At 44.2% G+C, this 18,673-nt stretch overlaps 1 protein-coding gene across 2 annotated transcripts in view; it reads right to left on the bottom strand.

Annotated features, from left to right (window-relative positions):
• The window catches only part of msraa (methionine sulfoxide reductase Aa), a 488,132-nt gene that overhangs the window by 128,557 nt on the left and 340,902 nt on the right, over window positions 1-18,673 (bottom strand). For both annotated transcript variants that reach the window (XM_070884418.1, XM_070884417.1), the window contains exon 5: window positions 136-242. In XM_070884418.1, the coding sequence (XP_070740519.1) occupies window positions 136-242 (107 nt within the window). The remainder of the gene's footprint in view (window positions 1-135; window positions 243-18,673) is intronic.

Here is an 18,673-nt window from a genome sequence, read left to right as displayed (position 1 = left end):
TAATTCTACCCCTGCAGCCAGATGACTGCAAGAGCATTAAAACCCTTTTGTGCTGCTTAAAAAGAAGCTCGTGGCATGTCTGGCTGCAAAACAGTTAAATAAATTAATCTCCCTCTAAACATTTATGCACAGTACCTCCTGATAGGCCTCTTTGGATTTCAGAGCTGCAGCCATCTGCTCCTGTGTGTATGGATAAATGACCGAGCGGTACTGTGTGCCAATATCATTTCCTTGCCGCATACCTGCACATCAAAAAAACAAGGTTGATACATTTACAGACTGCAATATGTAGTGTAGGGTTACATTAAGTATTTTGCAATTCATAAATGCTTGGTGGATAGAAAGGATTGATAATGAATAAGGCGTGACTTTTGTCGAGCGTATTTGATTAAAGCAGTACTGCTAATAATGAAATATTAATGGAAAACATGGTTCTTAGTGCTTACCACCACAGAATACAAATTTAGGATGTTATGTTAGAGAAATCTATGACAATCTAAAGGAAATTCCTCTTTTAATAGAAAGAATGGGGGGTGGGGGGAATACTCATGATCTTCCCATAACTAATGACCTGCTAACAAAATTGGATTCTCAGTAAACGCACATTTCAAAGCCACACATTCCCATAATTTTTTTTGCAGGTTGTTAATTATGAACAAAAGGAGCAATTCATCTATCCTATTTTTCGCTAAAAGAGGAATTTTGGCTCGAAAGTCTAATTTGGATCATTACACTGTCCTTCATGAGGCTACACAGACAACTATATTAAAGCCAGTAATTTTTTTTTCCCCCAAAGGTGCCAATTTTGAATCGTTCTCACATTTCCCCAAGACGATTTAGGGTTTAATTTGTTTTGAGGAATGCAAATACATGTTAATGTTCAGTCAGAGCTATCGTTTGAGGAAACAGTTTTACGGCACTGATGCACAGCAGGTGCCGGTTTGAAACTGTTAACTGCTCAGACTGATGTGGATCAGTTATACTGCCAGCCCCGAGTCATGCCCTGGCCAGGCAAAGTGGTGCTTGGCACATTTGCACTTGAATCCATATTCATTGGTGTCAAAATCCCAGTTAATCCTAATGTTAGTGAAGAGCTAACAGGGCCTTTGGCTCTTTGCCAACATTAAACAGTTTAATAAAGTTCCTAGGCAGTCCAACAGAGTGTCTGAGAACTTTATAAAGTTTGCTTTGCACGGGACGCAGTCACACTGCAGTCAGTGGAAACCTGAAGTCACGTGACAAGCCTTTTTTGCTTTGCCGCAATTCTATCTGGCTGATTTCACCCTTCAGTTAAGCTACAAAAGCAGAATCAGATCACCTCACATCGACGTAAACAGTGTCATGTAATTGATCTGTTGGATTCAAAATATGCACTCCCCAAATACTCTCTCTCCAGCATGGGCGATACAACAGTCTGAGCTGTGAACTTCTCCCTGCCTTCTGTGTACAGCACTCAATGGACAATCAAAGAAGATGAGGGTACAGCAGACAATCGGACTAATTTACATGCTGTCATCAGATGTCAAATTTAAACATTAATACAGTTGAAATTCCAATGTTAAAGGATAAACTTTATTTAAATTATTCTTCATTTATGCTGTCAAAGTTTTTTTTACTGAAAAATGTCGACACACGTTTAGAATTTGGATTATCTGCAAATTTGATGATATAAGGGACAGAATTCTATACTGTCCTGTGCAATGCGTTGATGTACTGTGTGTTTCACTGTAAGTAATGTGCAGCTTGTGCCAACCATGAATTAGCCCCCAAGTCTGTAAAATATTGTGCAGCAAGCTGATTGCAAAAGGTCACATGTGAAAATTAATTAAAATGAACTGGTACTTGGGGGCAGCATCAGCAATGTCCCACCTCTGCTTTCTAATATAAATGAATTTGTAATAGATTCAAACTTAACCAATAATGGTGCAGGGGGGATATATCAGAATAATACCAGGGACAAGGGGCTTCAGTTATGTGGAGAGACGAGAGAAGCTGAGATTGTTCCCTTTAGAGCAGAGAAGGTTTCGAGGAGATTTAATAGAGGTATTCAAAATTATGTGGGGCTTTACGAACATACGGACAATGATGGACAAGGAAAGTCCTGCTGGTCCATCCAGCCTATCCGACAAGATAGAGTAAATAAGGAGAATAAGGTAACCAGAGAACACAGATTTAAGATAATTGGCAAAAGAACAAAAGGGGAGAGGAGGATAAATGATTAATGCAGTGGATGGTTATGATCTGGAATGTACTGCCTGGAAGGGTGGCGGCTGTTGATTCAAATGTAGCTTGTAAAATTGAATGAATACTTTAAAAGGAAAAACTTGCAGGGCTATGGGAAAGAGTAGGGAATGGGACTAATTGGACAGCTTTTTCAAAGAGCTGACATAGGCACAATGGGCAGAATCTATTATTCTATGATAATATTTACATCACAGATCATATATAAGTTGATCTTAAAAACTTTACTGCAGAGCAAGCAGTGCCAGTGAAAGAATTGTCTGCTTATATTGAAACAACTAAAATGGGGTCCATTTCAGTACAAGGTAACGTTCTTTTCATTGAGAAAACTAGGCGAATGACCAATGACCATTGTGTACATGGGTGTAGCATCAACATAGTGTAAGATACCACTAAGGGTGAAAAGGGTGGGACGGAACACTAGTCAAGTTAAGAAATACTGTTTAGATGGCACCAAGCTTTGCTTTTAAAATCCTGAAAGAATGAAAGAGTTCCACCATGCTGAGGGCCTGGGAAAGAATGAATTGAAGTAGATGACAATTTCAACACAGTGGTGATGTAGGGCAAAAGTTTTGGCCTCAGTTGCTCCTGATTTTTTGGAGCAACTGGTGTAGAACGGAGTATCTTAGAAATTCAAATTCTCAGCATTTAGTTTGCTCCAGTTCTAGTCAGTTAGAACAGTTTCACTTTGGAACAGAATTTTTTTTTCAAAAGGGGGCGTGTCCGGCCACTTACGCCTGTTTTCAAAGTTTCGTGAGTGAAAACTGACTCCAAACTAACTTAGAATGGAGTAAGTGAAGATTTTTGTAAGCTCGAAAAAAACCTTGTCTACACTTTAGAAAATCAGGCGTAGTTTACAAATCAGGCATAGGGAATGGGGGGGGGGTTTAAAGGGAAGTTTACAAACATTAAACACTTCAGTTTTACAAATAAAGAGCCATCATCAATAATAAATTATAAAAACATCAATAAATCAACCAATAAATCAATCAAAAAAAATTAATAAGAAATAATTTTTTTTTTAAATCAATAAATAAAACATTTTCTACTTACCGACTGCAGCACCGGGAGCCCCCCTCAGTGTGTCTCTGTCAGTGTCTCTATCTCTCTGTCTGTCTGTGTGTGTCTCTCACTCTCTGTCTGTCAGTGTCTGTGTTTCTGACAGCGAGGGGAGGGGGAGGAGGGGGTAGAGGGAGAGAGGGGGGGGCGGGGGAGGGGAGGGAGGGAGGCAGAGGGGGAGGGAGGGAAGGGGAGGGAAGGGGGAGAAGGGAGAAGAGGGGGGGAGAGAAGGGGGGGGGGGAGGAGAGGGGAAGGGGGGGAGGAGGAGAAGGGGAAGGGAGGGAGGAGAAGGGGAAGGGGGGAGGAGAGGGAAGGAGGGAGGAGGAGAAAGGGAAAGGGGGGGAGAGGAGAAGGGGAAAGGGGGGGAGAGGAGAAGAGAGAGGAGAAGGGGAAGGGGGGGAGAGGAGAAGGGGAAAGGGGGAGGAGAAGGGAAAGGGGGGGAGGAGAAGGGGGAAAGGGGGGGGAGAGAGAAGAAAGGAAGAGAGAGAAGGAAAAAGAAGGGGGGAGAAGGGAAGGAGAGGGGGGGAAAGGAAAGAAGGGGGGAAAGGAGAAGGGGGAAGGAGAAGGGGTGGAAAGGAGAAGGGGTGGAAAGGAGAAGGGGGGGAAAGGAGAAGGAGGGGGAAAGGAGAAGGGGGCGGGGGAGAAGAAGGGGGTGGGAAGGAAGGCTGAACGGGCCGGGCCGGGCCCAAGACTTCGGGCAGGGCCCGTCCCCAGCACCAGATTTTACAGGTAGGTACGTTGGGTCGGGTCCGGGGGTCCGGGGTCGGGAGCGCAGTCGGGTCGGGGGGCGGAGGGAGGTCGGGTTGGGTCGGGGGGGGGGAAGGAGGGAGGTCAGGTTCATTCGGGTGGGGGGGGGGGGGGGAGGGAGGGAGGAAGCGCGGGTCGGGCCGGGTCGGTTGGGGGGAAAGCGCGGGTCGGGTGCAGTCCGGAGGGTCAGGTCCGGTCCGGTCTGGGGGCGGGGGGGCAAGCGGGAGTCGGGTCGGTGTCGGGGTCGGGTCCGGTCCCGGGGGGGGGGGGGGGGGAAGCGGGAGTCGAGTCGGGTCGGGAGGAAGCAGGAGCTGGGCGTGGGAGGCAGCCTTATGCACGCAGCCCCAGTGAGGCCATTCGGCCAGGGCTAGGGGCTGCGTGCTTCGGGCGCCTGGAGCTACTGCAGTTTTGGATGCCTGGAGCTACTGCACATGCGCGCCCACTGTAGCGCACATGTGCAGAGGTCCCGGCACTGTTTTCAGCTCAGGGACCTAGCCCCGCCCTCCACAGCTCGTGCTGCGCCGCGCCCGACTCCAGAGGACCTGCAGGGAGCCGGAGAATCTGTAAGGTTTTTTTAGGCGCAGTTTGTGGCGCGAAAAACGGGCGTCCAGGTCAGGGCTGCACCGTTCTAGGCGCTGCCTGAAACTTGGGCCCGTAGAGAGGAGAAACTTATAGGACAGTGTACTTGGAGCTTAGGCAGCATAAAAGGGATGTTACGAGAAGGACTGACCCTTGATAAGAATGTAAGAATTAGGAGCAGGAGTAGGCCATATGGCCTTTTGATACTACTCCACCATTCAATATCATGGCTGATCTTCAACTTCAACTCCACTTTCCCGCCCAATCTCCAAATCCCTTGTTTCCCCTAGAGTCCAAAAACCTCTCTCTATCTCAGCCTTGAATATACTCACGATTCAGCATCCACAGCCCTTTGGGGTAGAGAATTCCAAAGATCCTCCTCATCTCAGTCTTAAATGTCCGACCCCTTATCCTGAGACTATGCCCCCTAGTTCTAGACTCTCCAGCCAGGGGAAACAACCTCTCAGCATCTATCCCCCTCAGAATCTTGAATGTTTCAATGAGGGGATACAAGAATCGCTGAGATAGACAGACAGAGACAGATTGGGTATGAGTGTGAGAGAGATAGGGAGAAAAAGAGTGAGAGAGAGAGAAATCCAGCTGCAAACAGGCTACTTCTTGTTTTCAGGCCATTGATATTGGTGGGATCTGTTATCATCACCAGCATGTAACTGAATGCAACGTGCAGATAAACCAAAGCCTAAGAGAACTGAATTCCTTCCCCCAAAAGGAATAATATGCATGAAGATTCCTATTTCCTTTTCATAAATCCAACATGTTATCCTCAGCTCTATCCCTAAAGAGGCGCAACAAGCCTATTATTTCCTTCAGTGAGAAACGTTCATGCAGTCTACAAACAGATCAGGGCGAGAACAACAACTTGCATTTTTCAGAATAAGATCACAGTGAAATCAGTAATAATGGCAATATAAAAAGAATAGATGATTATAGAAGTTAGACCTATTTAGCATAAGTCAGATAAAGCATTATATTAAAACACTGGGATCTGGATTTTAGGCTGGATTTGGGGCGATAATGGCTGCGGGGCGGGAAAGTTAGCGGCCGGGAATAGTTTGCGCATCAGTAGGAAGTTTGGGCATCTGGGCCCTGCATCAGGGGCGCAGTGCTGAGGGAGGTGTTATATACCTCTTTTGGTGTTAGGATGAGAAACTCCCGAGCTAAAGAGCCGGCTCGCAAGCACTGAGAGAGATGCCTCGGGGGTGGGGGGGGGGGGGCCTAAAAAAACGACAAAAACATTCCCAAAACATTGCCCACACCACAACACAAATCGCTAAAAAAATTAAAAGAAAAAACAATCACACTTACCTTAGGAGTCCATTACTCACCTGTTCGCCGACGGGATGGTTGGACTGCCCTGATTTCCCAGGCGGTCACTGGGAGGCGTGCTTCCGGGCGGACGTGTCGGGCAGGAGCTCAAACTCGCGCCGGTGTCACAACCAGGGGCGTTGCACATCGGCGCAGTTCTTGCAGGCGGTGCTGCTCCACGCCGCCACAAAACCCGACCCGAAGATCGCTGCGGAGCGCTGGAGACCAACCTCACTGCCGCCATTGCCGCCGCTCTGGAGAGGAGCTGAAAATCCATTCTTGGCCACCTGTTTTTCAGCTGTAAATTTAGCACAAGGCCTCTGAACTACGGCAAAGTTGTGCTGGACACCATATTGACTCAGGTGACTATTAGTCGTCCAGGGTGCTCACCTGAAAGCAGCGGGGGACTAATAATAAATATATATAAGTTAGGGTCCTGCACCTGGTTAAGGAGCCGTCTGCCAAATTGAATTTTGAGAGTGCTGAATTGGTTTATGCTTAAACCCACCCACAATTCCTTGGTGGCAACAGTCGGGAAGGAGGCTGCACCAGATAGTAGGTAAGACTCTGGTTAGTCGCTTAAGCCTGCTTGTGGCCTTTTCGGCCCATTTCTGGCTGTGTTGGCTGGTCAAGTTGAATTCAAAAATTGTGGAGGGTTCTTTTTTCTGAAATTGCAGGATAATCTATACCGAGGAGTAAGTTGCACAATGTGAACATGGATGCACTGCCATTGGGGCTGGAGGATGAGGAGAGGATAGAGTAGCAAATCAGAGTGCAGAGATTTACTGGGAGAACATCTTTCAGCTGCCACCATCACTTTACAGCAACAATTGAGAGCTCCGATTCAAAACAACTGAACCACACCTCCCCTTTAAGAGGTGCAGGCTGCATTGAAATGGCATCACTGCCACCCGATTTGCCGTCCCCCATAATTGGAAAGCTGCTAATAAACAGTGAGTATTGCTGGCAGCTTGCCAATCATCACCAAATGAGGCACAGCCACCAATTTGACTTGTGTTTCTCACCGGCGTCGGTGGGCGTGCCTATCGACTGCTATGTCCATTTGGCAGCTATTTTCAGTGCAAATTGAATTGAACGGGTTTCCCTTGTTGCTTAACATGTTTTTTCTCGGTTTCCCAGCCGCAGCCAACCAGAATGAGCTGTGGGCGGATAGGCCTGCGGCAGCAGGCCGCAGTTGGGGAGCTGAGAGGAGGAAGGGGGTTTTAGAGGCCCGGGAAAGTGGGGGGGGGGGGCAGAGGATTGGAGGCCTGGTGGGGTGGGGTAAACTTGGAGATCAAGGCCAAGGGATGGAGTGATCGGAGGTCTTGGGGGAGGGGAGGGAGGTCAGGGAAAGATCTGAAGGGTCGGTGGTTGGAGGATGTCTGCATTGATGCTAACTCTCGTAAATCTATCGCGAAAGACACAATTGCTGAGTGAAATTAAACCTCACTCATGATCTTGTGATTCAACATTAAAAGCTTACGATTCAACACTGAAATCTCGCGATTTTACTGTCTAAAGTTCCAGTAACACATTTCTCACTGGTTCCTGCTCCCAGCAGCGGACCAACTTGATTGTCCATCAAGGCAGAATGGCGCTGAGCGGGAGTTGAACAGCATGGCAGTGCTCCAATTGGTCAGTGCACACAACGCCATTCAGCAATTGGTTCACACAGCTGTCCGCGGGGAGCCGGGGGCTGAGCAGAGCAAAGCCACGCTGTAACTGGTGGGAGCTTTTAGCGTCGGCTTCATTGGTCCATTAAGTTCTGGATGAGCAGTTCCCCAACGGCAGCACTGCGATTGGTTGAGGTAGCTGTCGCTCACATATGAGGCACGCCAGACTCATTCTAATATTTAAATTTCCAACCCTTTTCTTGGGAGCGGGTTGGCTGTCCATACCCCCGTCCCGCCTCCGTTAAACTCGGAAGTGGGTGGGTTGGGGTCGGGGTTCAGATTTTTTAGCACTTTACCCTCCCACCTGACCCAAACCCGTTCATTTTTTGGGGTTAAAATTCCCCCCAGTCTTCCTAGTGCGCCCGTTTTTGAAAGCAATCGTGTATTCATATCAACCTTGGCAGACAAAGAAAATCAAAATGTTTCAGTTATGGAGGCTCGACATTGAAGTTTTTAAAATACATGAACAGAACACAAAGAACAGTTTAATGAAAGCAAGTGAATGATGAAGGTGAAATATAATAATGTGTTTACAAAATTATTGAGGTGACATTCAGACACACATGGGTGTACAAACAGACAAAGACAAAGGATGGGAGGAAGGTTTAATGATATATTTAAAACTCACTGGCGGCGCCATTGCTAGTTTTGCTCTCACTGGTAAAATGGTGATAGCAAACAAATACTGCTCGTACATCAGCTGTTTTTTCACAGCTCGTCAGGCAACTGCACATAGTTAAAGGTGGTGATGTAGTTTTAGAAATAAAAATGACAAAACGGAGAGCAAGAACAAAATTTATGACAAAGTCTCATCCAGAACACCTCTGCATTGTCACACTACAGAGCAGTCTTTCCTGCCAACATTTATTAGTGACCTAGGGACTGAGAACAGTTACTGCAGATTTTATGCTGCATTTAATAAAAAAATAACAGCACCTCACGTCTAACTCGCTACAATTTGCATATGCATAAAATAACACATAGTAATCTATATTTTAGCAATAATCCTTTGATGTTAACTAAAATGAACAAGAAAGCTCTTGCTGTTACACAAGTTGAGTGCAATAGGGCCTTCTTGTTCATTTTAGTTAGCATCAAAAAAAATTTTTAAATACACAAAATGTACCAAGTGATATTACTCACTAAAAAACTGTGAATAGGTACAGCACAAATGATTGTTTGGGATGCAGTGAGAAGATGGAAGTAGTCTCAAGATGGGTTTGAACAAATGCTGAAACCAGGAATAGTGAACTCAAATTGTTTACCCAGATATCAGGGACTTTGTGTGGGGTGGGGGCGGAGGACTGGCTTGTGTAGAGACTGAATACAATTTTCTTTCACCTCAGACATCAAATCCAGACCGATGACATGAAAGTCTCTGCTTCTTTATTTGGGCTGTCACAACTCAGTTCTAGTAGGAACTGTGCTTTTTGAAGTCAACACAAAACGGTTTATAATTGACAATTGACCACAGAAGACCACAAGGATTGCAGGTGTGCCAAGCGGGAAGATGCACACTAATGCAGCTGGGGCAAATTATTGCATCACATTAGAAGGAATTTAATTCTACATCTTTCCTGCTCTGTAAGTAACCTACGAGTTCTCAATGCCGACACGGAGTGCCAAAAGTTTGAGAAAAGTGCTCCATTCAGCAAACATCCTTCAATTTGATGAGTACAAAAATTCATTTCAAAAGCATATAAATGAAAAAGTACACTTGTAAAACAGATAATGACACAACATCCTAGCACCAAAAATTCATGTAGGGTTTGCTGGGCTCTGATCATTATTTGCTATCAGAATCCCCATTGCTATTCTACTTGGTTCCAGCTAACTCCTATCTAATTACAGAAAGCAGTTATCAAACCAACTGACCTAGACCAATTGCAATCCAGAGGGTATCCAAGGGGGCAAGTGAACCTCATCAATTTTTTCCTATTGGGTTAGATCTGCAAACTGTAACAATAAGTATACAGATCGCCATTTGCAGACTCGGCCCATCACTATTCAAAACAGCAAACCTCTCTCCCCTCACCCACCCACCCCTGTCCCCACCAAAAAAATTGACACTATCAGGTTCATATGGAAACTTCCTGATCTGAACCTCAAGAATATATGATGTGCAGATTTCAAACTGTATTATCTGCAGATAAATGATTCCTATTCCCTAAAGAATGCGATAGAGTGTTCGGGGCTATATTACACTTCGCAAGTCAGTTTTGAAAGCTGCATGTAGAAATAAAGCAGTTTATGTAAAACTCAGTTATGGGCCTTGTCAGTTTAAAATGTAAACTTGCTGATTTAGATCTTAAAGCCAGGCCAGAGCAATTCTGAGAAAAGTCAGTGTTTCTTACACATTCCTTTTCTGTACTTAAATCTATTGCTGACCCAAACATGAAAGCAATCATATTGATCAGGGCCACAGACAGAATAGCATTATAGAGCAGAGGCAAAGTTATCTTTGGGGAGAGTTAAGGTTAGGACAGAGGATGAAAAAAAACCACATTAAACACCTCTTGTAGATAGCTACTGTTAGCGGATTATTGATATTGATGGTGGAGTATTTTGTTACGCCGACTATTCTGCTCTCCAAGCTCGTACTATATCCTGGCCAATATTTTGTACTACAGATTTAGTTCAGCAATTACTTCCAGGAGAGCAATAGGAATAGAATAAGATCATAAAAATAGAAGCAGGAGTAGGCTATTTGGCCCCTCTAACCTGCTCTGCCATTTAATAAGATCATGGCTGATCTGATCATGGGCTCAGCTCCACTTCCCTGCTCTCTCCCCATAACCCTTTATTCCCTTATCACTCAAACATCTGTCTATCTCCACCTTAAATATATTCAATGACCCAGCCTCCACAGCTCTCTGGGGCAGAGAATTCCATAGATTTACAACCCTCAGAGCAGAAATTCCTCCTCATCTCAGTTTTAAATGAGTGGCCCCTTATTCTGAGATTATGCCCTAATTTTAGTTTCCCCTATTAGTGGAAATATCCTCTCTGCATCCACCTAGGTTGAGAAAAGTTAAGTCCAAAGTGGGGAATGAGGTTAGATAGAAAGCCAGGTATGAAGGGGAGGTTTGGATCATGAGATCCAAGGAAAACTTGGAGAGGGGAGGTGTGGAATGCCAGCTCTGACAAGAATACAGGCAACAAGGGACTAAAGTAAACCAGTTCAACATAATGTGAGGAAGTAGGAAAGCCTGAGGTGCCTTAGTCTCTCAAACATAAAAACAGACTTACTTCAGAACATAGAAATTTACAGCACAGAAGGAGGCCATTTCGGCCCATCATGTCTACGCCGGTCGGCATAGAGCCGCATGGCCCTTGGTCAGCAAACCTAAAGGTTACATATAAACCTATGAACAATGATAGAAAGGCAAAGAGCACCCAGCCCAATTAGTTCACCTCACACAACTGTGACACCCCTTATACTGAAACATTCTACACTCCGCCCCAACAGGATTCATGTGATCTCCTGGGAGAGGCAAAAACTAGATAAAAACCCAGGCCAATTTAGGGAGAAAGAATCTGGGAAAATTCCTCTCCGACCTATCCAGACGACCGAAACTAGTCCAGATCACCCTGGCCGTATTCGATTCCCTGCAGTACTGACCATTATATCTGCGCCATCCAACAAAAGGTCATCCAGTCTAATCCCAATTACCAGCTTTAGGTCCGTAACCCTGCAGGTTATGGCTCTTCAAGTGCCCATCCAACTATCTCTTAAAAGTGGTGAGGGTTTCTGCATCCACCACTCTTCAAGGCAGCGAGTTCCAGATCCCCACAACCCCCTGTGTAAAGAAGCCCTCCCCTAAAATTCCCTCTAAACCTTCCATCAACTACCTTAAAACTATGCCCCCTCATAATAGCCCATTCCACCAATGGAAATAGGCCATTACTATCCACTATGTGCAGGCCCCTCAATATTTTGATCACCTCAATGAGGTCTCCTCTCAACCTCCTCTGTTCTAATGAGAACAAACCCAGCCTATCCAATCTGTCCTCATAACTAAGATTCTCCATTCCAGGCAGCATCCTAGTAAATCTCCTCTGCACCCTCTCTAGCGCAATCACGTCCTTCCTATAATACAGCAACCAGAACTGCACGCAGTACTCCAGCTGTGGCCTAATCAAAGTATTAGACAATTTAAGCATAACCTCCCTGCTCTTATATTCTATGCTTTGGCCAATAAAGGCAAGTATTCCGTATGCCTTCTTAACCATCTTATCCACCTGGCCTGCTACTTTCAGGGATCTGTGGACAAGCACTCCAAGGTCCCTTTGTTCATCTACACTATTAAGTGGCCTACCACTTAATATGTATACCCTTTCCTTATTAGCCCTCCCAATGTGCATCACCTCACACTTCTCTGAATTAAATTTCATTTACCACTGCTTTGCCCACCTGACCAGTAGATTAATATCCTGACTCCAGCCCATGACTTTCCTCTTCATTATCAACCACACAGCCAATTTTAGTGTCTTCTGCAAACTTCTTAATCATGCTCCCTATATTCAAATCTAAATCGTTGATATATATCACAAAATGCAAGGGACCCAGTACTGACCCCTGCGGAACCCCACTGGAAACATCCATCAATCGTTACCCTTTGCTTCCTACCTCCAAACCAATTTTGGATCCAACTTGCCACTTTGCCCTGGGTCCTATGGGCTTTAACCTTCATGACCAGTCTATCATGTGGGACCTCATCAAAAGCTTTGCTAAAGTCCATATATACTACATCGTACACACTACTCTCATCGATCCTCTTGGTTACCGCCTCAAAAAATTCAATTAGGTTAGTCAAACACCTCCCTTAACAAATCCGTGCTGACTGTCCCTAATTAATCCTTGCCTTTCCAAATGTAGATTTATCCTGTCTTTCAGGATTTTTTCTAATAATTTTCCCACCACTGAGGTTAGGCTGACAGACTTGTAATTACTTTCTCCCTTCTTAAACAAGGGTACTACATTAGCAGTCCTCCAGTCCTCCGGCAGCATGCCCAGATCCAAAGAGGACTGGAAAATGATGGTCAAGGCCTCTGCTATTTCTTCTTTTACTTCGCTCAACAGAACACTGGACTTCATATCAAAGTGGTTTTACTGTTGTTAGGAAGTAAAGATGCCTAAAAATGTATATGGTCATGCAATTAAAACTGCGACGTGAAAAAATGCTTTGTGTAAACTCTGATGTTCGAATGGCAGACGGAAGTCTCTTCAGATCAGAGAAATGCTTAGAAATGCTAATGGGCTTAGAATTCCAGTTAGAGGCTTCTTTCGGATGAACACCTCTGACCCGAAATTTTTTAACGAAAATAGTGGTCCCAGAGGCACCTTCGATTTTGGTCGGAGGCCTTCATTCCATGCGTAGTGAACAGAGAGATGACTTCGCCATACGTATGAAAAAGCTGGAGTCACGTGGGCCTGGATCACCAATCACTCTGCAGTGTTCTCATTGATAATAATGGGAACTCCATTTTTTGAGTTCCCATTACTATCAATGAGAATAGACCCCTAAAACAAGAAACACAACACAATAAATAAAAAATACACCTCACATATTTAAAATTAATTGAATTAATTGAAAATTAAATATTTTAGAAAAAATATATATATTTGGGATTTTTATTTAATGTGGTTTAATAGGGTTTAAAATAATTTTTCCTTAATGGACAGGGTTTTTACTATAAAAATGTGTATTTAAATTTAATTTTTATATGTTTTAAAACTCTTACGCTGGTAAAAGTAGGCTATACGCCTGCTTTCACCAGGCGTAAGAGTTTGAAGGACATTCGCTGGGCAAGAGTTGAACAAATAGCCCAATCTCACCCACGCAAGTGTCTTTCTCCCGGGGATGCGGAGGATCAGTCAAGAGAAATCTTGACAGACCAGAAAAGCCGTTTATGACGCATGCACATCGTGCCCCGAAAACTGTCTTTTGCGAGGCCTTGCCAGCCCGTCCGCACTTCGTACGGACCCAGTGAGGCCGGAATTTTAGCCCCAATGTCTTGGTTTCCTACAGAGGGTATAGTTCTTTGTACTGTATACAATCTTCCTGTTGTTAAACGATTATCTCTTGTTTTATTTATATATTTTATATATGGTGTTAAGGTAGGAACTGAAGTTAGGTTAACAGAACTGCTTGCGAAGATAATGGAAGAAGTTAATAGCATTTAACGTAAACACAGGCAGTTTGCTACGTTGTAAGGAAGTTAACGACTGAGAATGAGAAAGCTCGGCTTTGGGCCTCATAGTTCAAAGGGTAGAGGACTGAGGCCTTGTATTGATTACACCCGACAGAATAGGGACAGAGAAATATGAAAGGAATTCCACAGGAAAGCATCTTCGGGAAGGTATAAACAAAGACATGTGGCCAAAATCATAAGACATCTTTAGGGTGGGTTGTGGAAACAAGAATCAAGAAAAAGAACACGATATGGTATTGGATAACAAGTTTTTAGGCAAACATCTATAGGTCAAAAGGTGTCGTCAATATTCCGGTTCAGGCCTACCCCTAAAAGTAGAATAAAAGTGACCTCCCGCGAGCTTGTCCTCACAGACGGAAGAAGGAGAGAGAGAGAGAGAGAGAGAGAGAAAGAGGCTCACACAAGAGAGGGAGAAAGAGAGAAGGAAGCTCTAAACGAAAGGAAGAAGAGAATTGCTCACGTGTGTCAACCATCTGACCGATCGGATTGGTATCAGCTATTTGTCACGGTTGTATGTTTTTGCTGTATAGCTAATGTGTTATAGTCCGTCTTAAACTCTGATTAAACACAATGGGCTAGAAATTCAAAATACCGCTTTCGCTCCAATACCACTACGAGGCCTAAAATTCAAACTTTAATTTGCTCAGCGGTAAAAATCGGCATTGCACGAGGATTTTTTGAATGATAAATTTCATGCCCCTGCAGTGGTGACGCAGCCTACTTAAAAATCGTCCAGAGATGCAGAAGCCCCAAGGTTAGAGGCTCATGATACCACAGCACAACCATGCACCGCCAGCCTGGTTCACGGGTATCAACTCGGCACAGCGTCAGGATAGGTTTAATATATTCACAGAGCACAGCACACACAGCTCCTAACATGGCAGGCAGCTCTCTCGGAAGCCTCCGGAAATCTGCCTGGTTCTGTTTATTATTAACCCTGCACTTGCAGTACACAATACGTCCACATCCACAGTGTGAAGCTACATACATTACAAGCTTACAGACATTACACTTCTCCCTCATTAATGAAGAAATTATTATAACAAACATCATACATAACTTTCATGTTTATACATAACACAGGATATAAACTTTTTTTTTCCATATTTACAAATTTAATTTTACCACTTGTTTTCTGTTTCGAAGAGGATACCTTCGCTCTCGCACAGAACCTTACAAACATGGTGTCGATTTCACACTCATTCGAGGCTCATCCTGAGGAACGTTTTCCTCCACGGAATTTCCTTGATTTTCATTTCAACTCACTCTAACTTCAGGCTCTTTGTTTCCCTGACTCGGACTCAAACTTTCATTCTGATTCTCTCCTGGATTTGTTTCCAGTACATTGGATTTAGGATTTGCTACTGGTGTATCAAAACTATCTGATGAGTCAGAAATAATTGAATCATTCCCACCTTCAACTCCTTCCATGTCTGTAGGTAAAATATGATCAATATGAACAAACCTAACATGTCCATTATCAAACATCTTTACCAAATATGTGCGAGGACCACATATCTTCACCACTCTTCCTAGTAACCACTTTAACCATTTATGGTGATGGTTCTTCACTCTCACCTTCTGGTTTAATTTTACACCTCTCTTTTACTCTACCGTTACCATGATTCTCTTTCTGTCTTAATTGAGTCTCTTCTATGGACTGTGCCGAACTTGGTTTTAACAACGAGAATCTGGTTTGTGGCTGTCGTTTGAGAAACAACTCTGCTGGTGTTCTACCTGTATTTGTATGAGGAATATTGCGATATGTAATCAAAAAATTAGCCCATTTGTGATCCAATGACAACTGTCGTTTCCTTGGATTTGGATCTAACATTTGTTTTATGAGGGCACATTTTACAATTTGTACAGTGGCTCTGCTGCACCATTCGAAGCAGGATGGTATGGTGGAACCTTGGTGTGTTTCACACCATTTTTGCTCGTGAACTGTGCAAATTCTTCTGATCGAAATTGTGGTCTATTATCCAAAACAATTTCCTCAGGGAGGCCAAATGAAGAAAATAATTTTCGTAAAATGTCCAATGTTTTACTTTTTGTTATTTTCCACATTGGAAACACCTCAACCCACTTCGAATGGCTATCAATCACAATGAACAATTGTTGTCCTTCTAACTCAGCAAAATCAATATGTAGACTTTGCCACACCCTGGGAGGCCATTTCCAAGGCTGTAATGGTACTGATAGTGGTTGCTTGCTTACCGATTGACATGTCGTACAATGACTCACGATGTACTCTATATCTTTATCAAGACCTGGCCACCATAAATAACTGCGTGCAAAACTCTTGGTCAAGCACATTCCCAGGTGCTGGTCATGGAGGTCTCCTAATAATTTGGACCTGAATTTATTTGGTATAACCACTCTTGCACCCCACATGATACAATCTTTATCGACTGATAATTCATTCCTACGGATGAAGAATGGATTAATATCTTTGTCTGTTACCTGGTTTGGCCATCCATTTGCAATATACTCATACACCTTTGACATAACTGGGTCACGTTTGGTTGCTCTACCAATCTCTTCAGCTGTGACTGGCAGTTTATCAATGTATGAAAAATAAAGCACTTCTTCCCTATCGGGTGTAACTTGTGATGGGAAGGCAATCTAGACATTGCATCAGCATTACTGTGATCAGCTGATCGTCTGTATTCAATATCATATGTATATGCTGACAAAATCAAAGCCTATCTCTGCATTCGGGCTGCAGCTAATGTTGGAACTGGGGACTTTGGATGGAGGATTGCCGTTAGGGGCTTATAGAAACATAGAAACATAGAAAATAGGTGCAGGAGCAGGCCATTCAGCCCTTCTAGCCTGCACCGCCATTCAATGAGTTCATGGCTGAACATGAAACTTCAGTACCCCCTTCCTGCTTTCACGCCATACCCCTTGATCCCCCGAGTAGTAAGGACTTCATCTAACTCCCTTTTGAATATATTTAGTGAATTGGCCTCAACTACTTTCTGTGGTAGAGAATTCCACAGGTTCACCACTCTCTGGGTGAAGAAGTTTCTCCTCATCTCGGTCCTAAATTGATTACCCCTTATCCTTAGACTGTGACCCCTGGTTCTGGACTTCCCCAACATTGGGAACATTCTTCCTGCATCCAACCTGTCCAAACCCGTCAGAATTTTAAACGTTTCTATGAGGTCCCCTCTCACTCTTCTGAACTCCAGTGAATACAAGCCCAGTTGATCCAATCTTTCTTGATAGGTCAGTCCCACCATCCCGGGAATCAGTCTGGTGAATCTTCGCTGCACTCCCTCAATAGCAAGAATGTCCTTCCTCAAGTTAGGAGACCAAAACTGCACACAATACTCCAGGTGTGGCCTCATCAAGGCCCTGTACAACTGTAGCAACACCTCCCTGCCCCTGTACTCAAATCCCCTCGCTATGAAGGCCAACATGCCATTTGCTTTCTTAACCGCCTGCTGTACCTGCATGCCAACCTTCAATGACTGATGTACCATGACACCCAGGTCTCGTTGCACCTTCCCTTTTCCTAATCTGTCACCATTCAGATAATAGTCTGTCTCTCTGTTTTTACCACCAAAGTGGATAACCTCACATTTATCCACATTATACTTCATCTGCCACGCATTTGCCCACTCACCTAACCTATCCAAGTCACTCTGCAGCCTCATAGCATCCTCCTCGCAGCTCACACTGCCACCCAACTTAGTGTCATCCGCAAATTTGGAGATACTACATTTAATCCCCTCGTCTAAATCATTAATGTACAATGTAAACAACTGGGGCCCCAGCACAGAACCCTGCGGTACCTCACTAGTCACTGCCTGCCATTCCGAAAAGTACCCATTTACTCCTACTCTTTGCTTCCTGTCTGACAACCAGTTCTCAATCCACGTCAGCACACTACCCCCAATCCCATGTGCTTTAACTTTGCACATTAATCTCCTATGTGGGACCTTGTCGAAAGCCTTCTGAAAGTCCAAATATACCACATCAACTGGTACTCCTTTGTCCACTTTATTGGAAACATCCTCAAAAAATTCCAGAACATTTGTCAAGCATGATCTCCCTTTCACAAATCCATGCTGACTTGGACCTATCATGTCACCATTTTCCAAATGCGCTGCTATGACATCCTTAATAATTGATTCCATCATTTTACCCACTACTGAGGTCAGGCTGACCGGTCTATAATTCCCTGCTTTCTCTCTCCCTCCTTTTTTAAAAAGTGGGGTTACATTGGCTACCCTCCACTCGATAGGAACTGATCCAAAGTCAATGGAATGTTGGAAAATGACTGTCAATGCATCCGCTATTTCCAAGGCCACCTCCTTAAGTACTCTGGGATGCAGTCCATCAGGCCCTGGGGATTTATCGGCCTTCAATCCCATCAATTTCCCCAACACAATTTCCCGACTAATAAAGATTTCCCTCAGTTCCTCCTCCTTACTAGACCCTCTGACCACTTTTATATCCGGAATGTTGTTTGTGTCCTCCTTAGTGAATACTGAACCAAAGTACTTGTTCAATTGGTCTGCCATTTCTTTGTTCCCCGTTATGACTTCCCCTGATTCTGACTGCAGGGGACCTACGTTTGTCTTTACTAACCTTTTTCTCTTTACATACCTATAGAAACTTTTGCAATCCGCCTTAATGTTCCCTGCAAGCTTCTTCTCATACTCCATTTTCCCTGCCCTAATCAAACCCTTTGTCCTCTTCTGCCGAGTTCTAAATTTCTCCCAGTCCCCAGGTTCGCTGCTATTTCTGGCCAATTTGTATGCCATTTCCTTGGCTTTAATACCATCCCTGATTTCCCTAGATAGCCACGGTTGAGCCAC

The sequence above is a fragment of the Pristiophorus japonicus genome, chromosome 7, assembly GCF_044704955.1.
Source record: "Pristiophorus japonicus isolate sPriJap1 chromosome 7, sPriJap1.hap1, whole genome shotgun sequence".
NCBI classification, from domain to species: Eukaryota; Metazoa; Chordata; class Chondrichthyes; family Pristiophoridae; genus Pristiophorus; species Pristiophorus japonicus.
The sequence above is the reverse complement of the archived record's forward strand: the minus strand, read 5'-3'. Positions and strand labels throughout refer to the sequence as shown.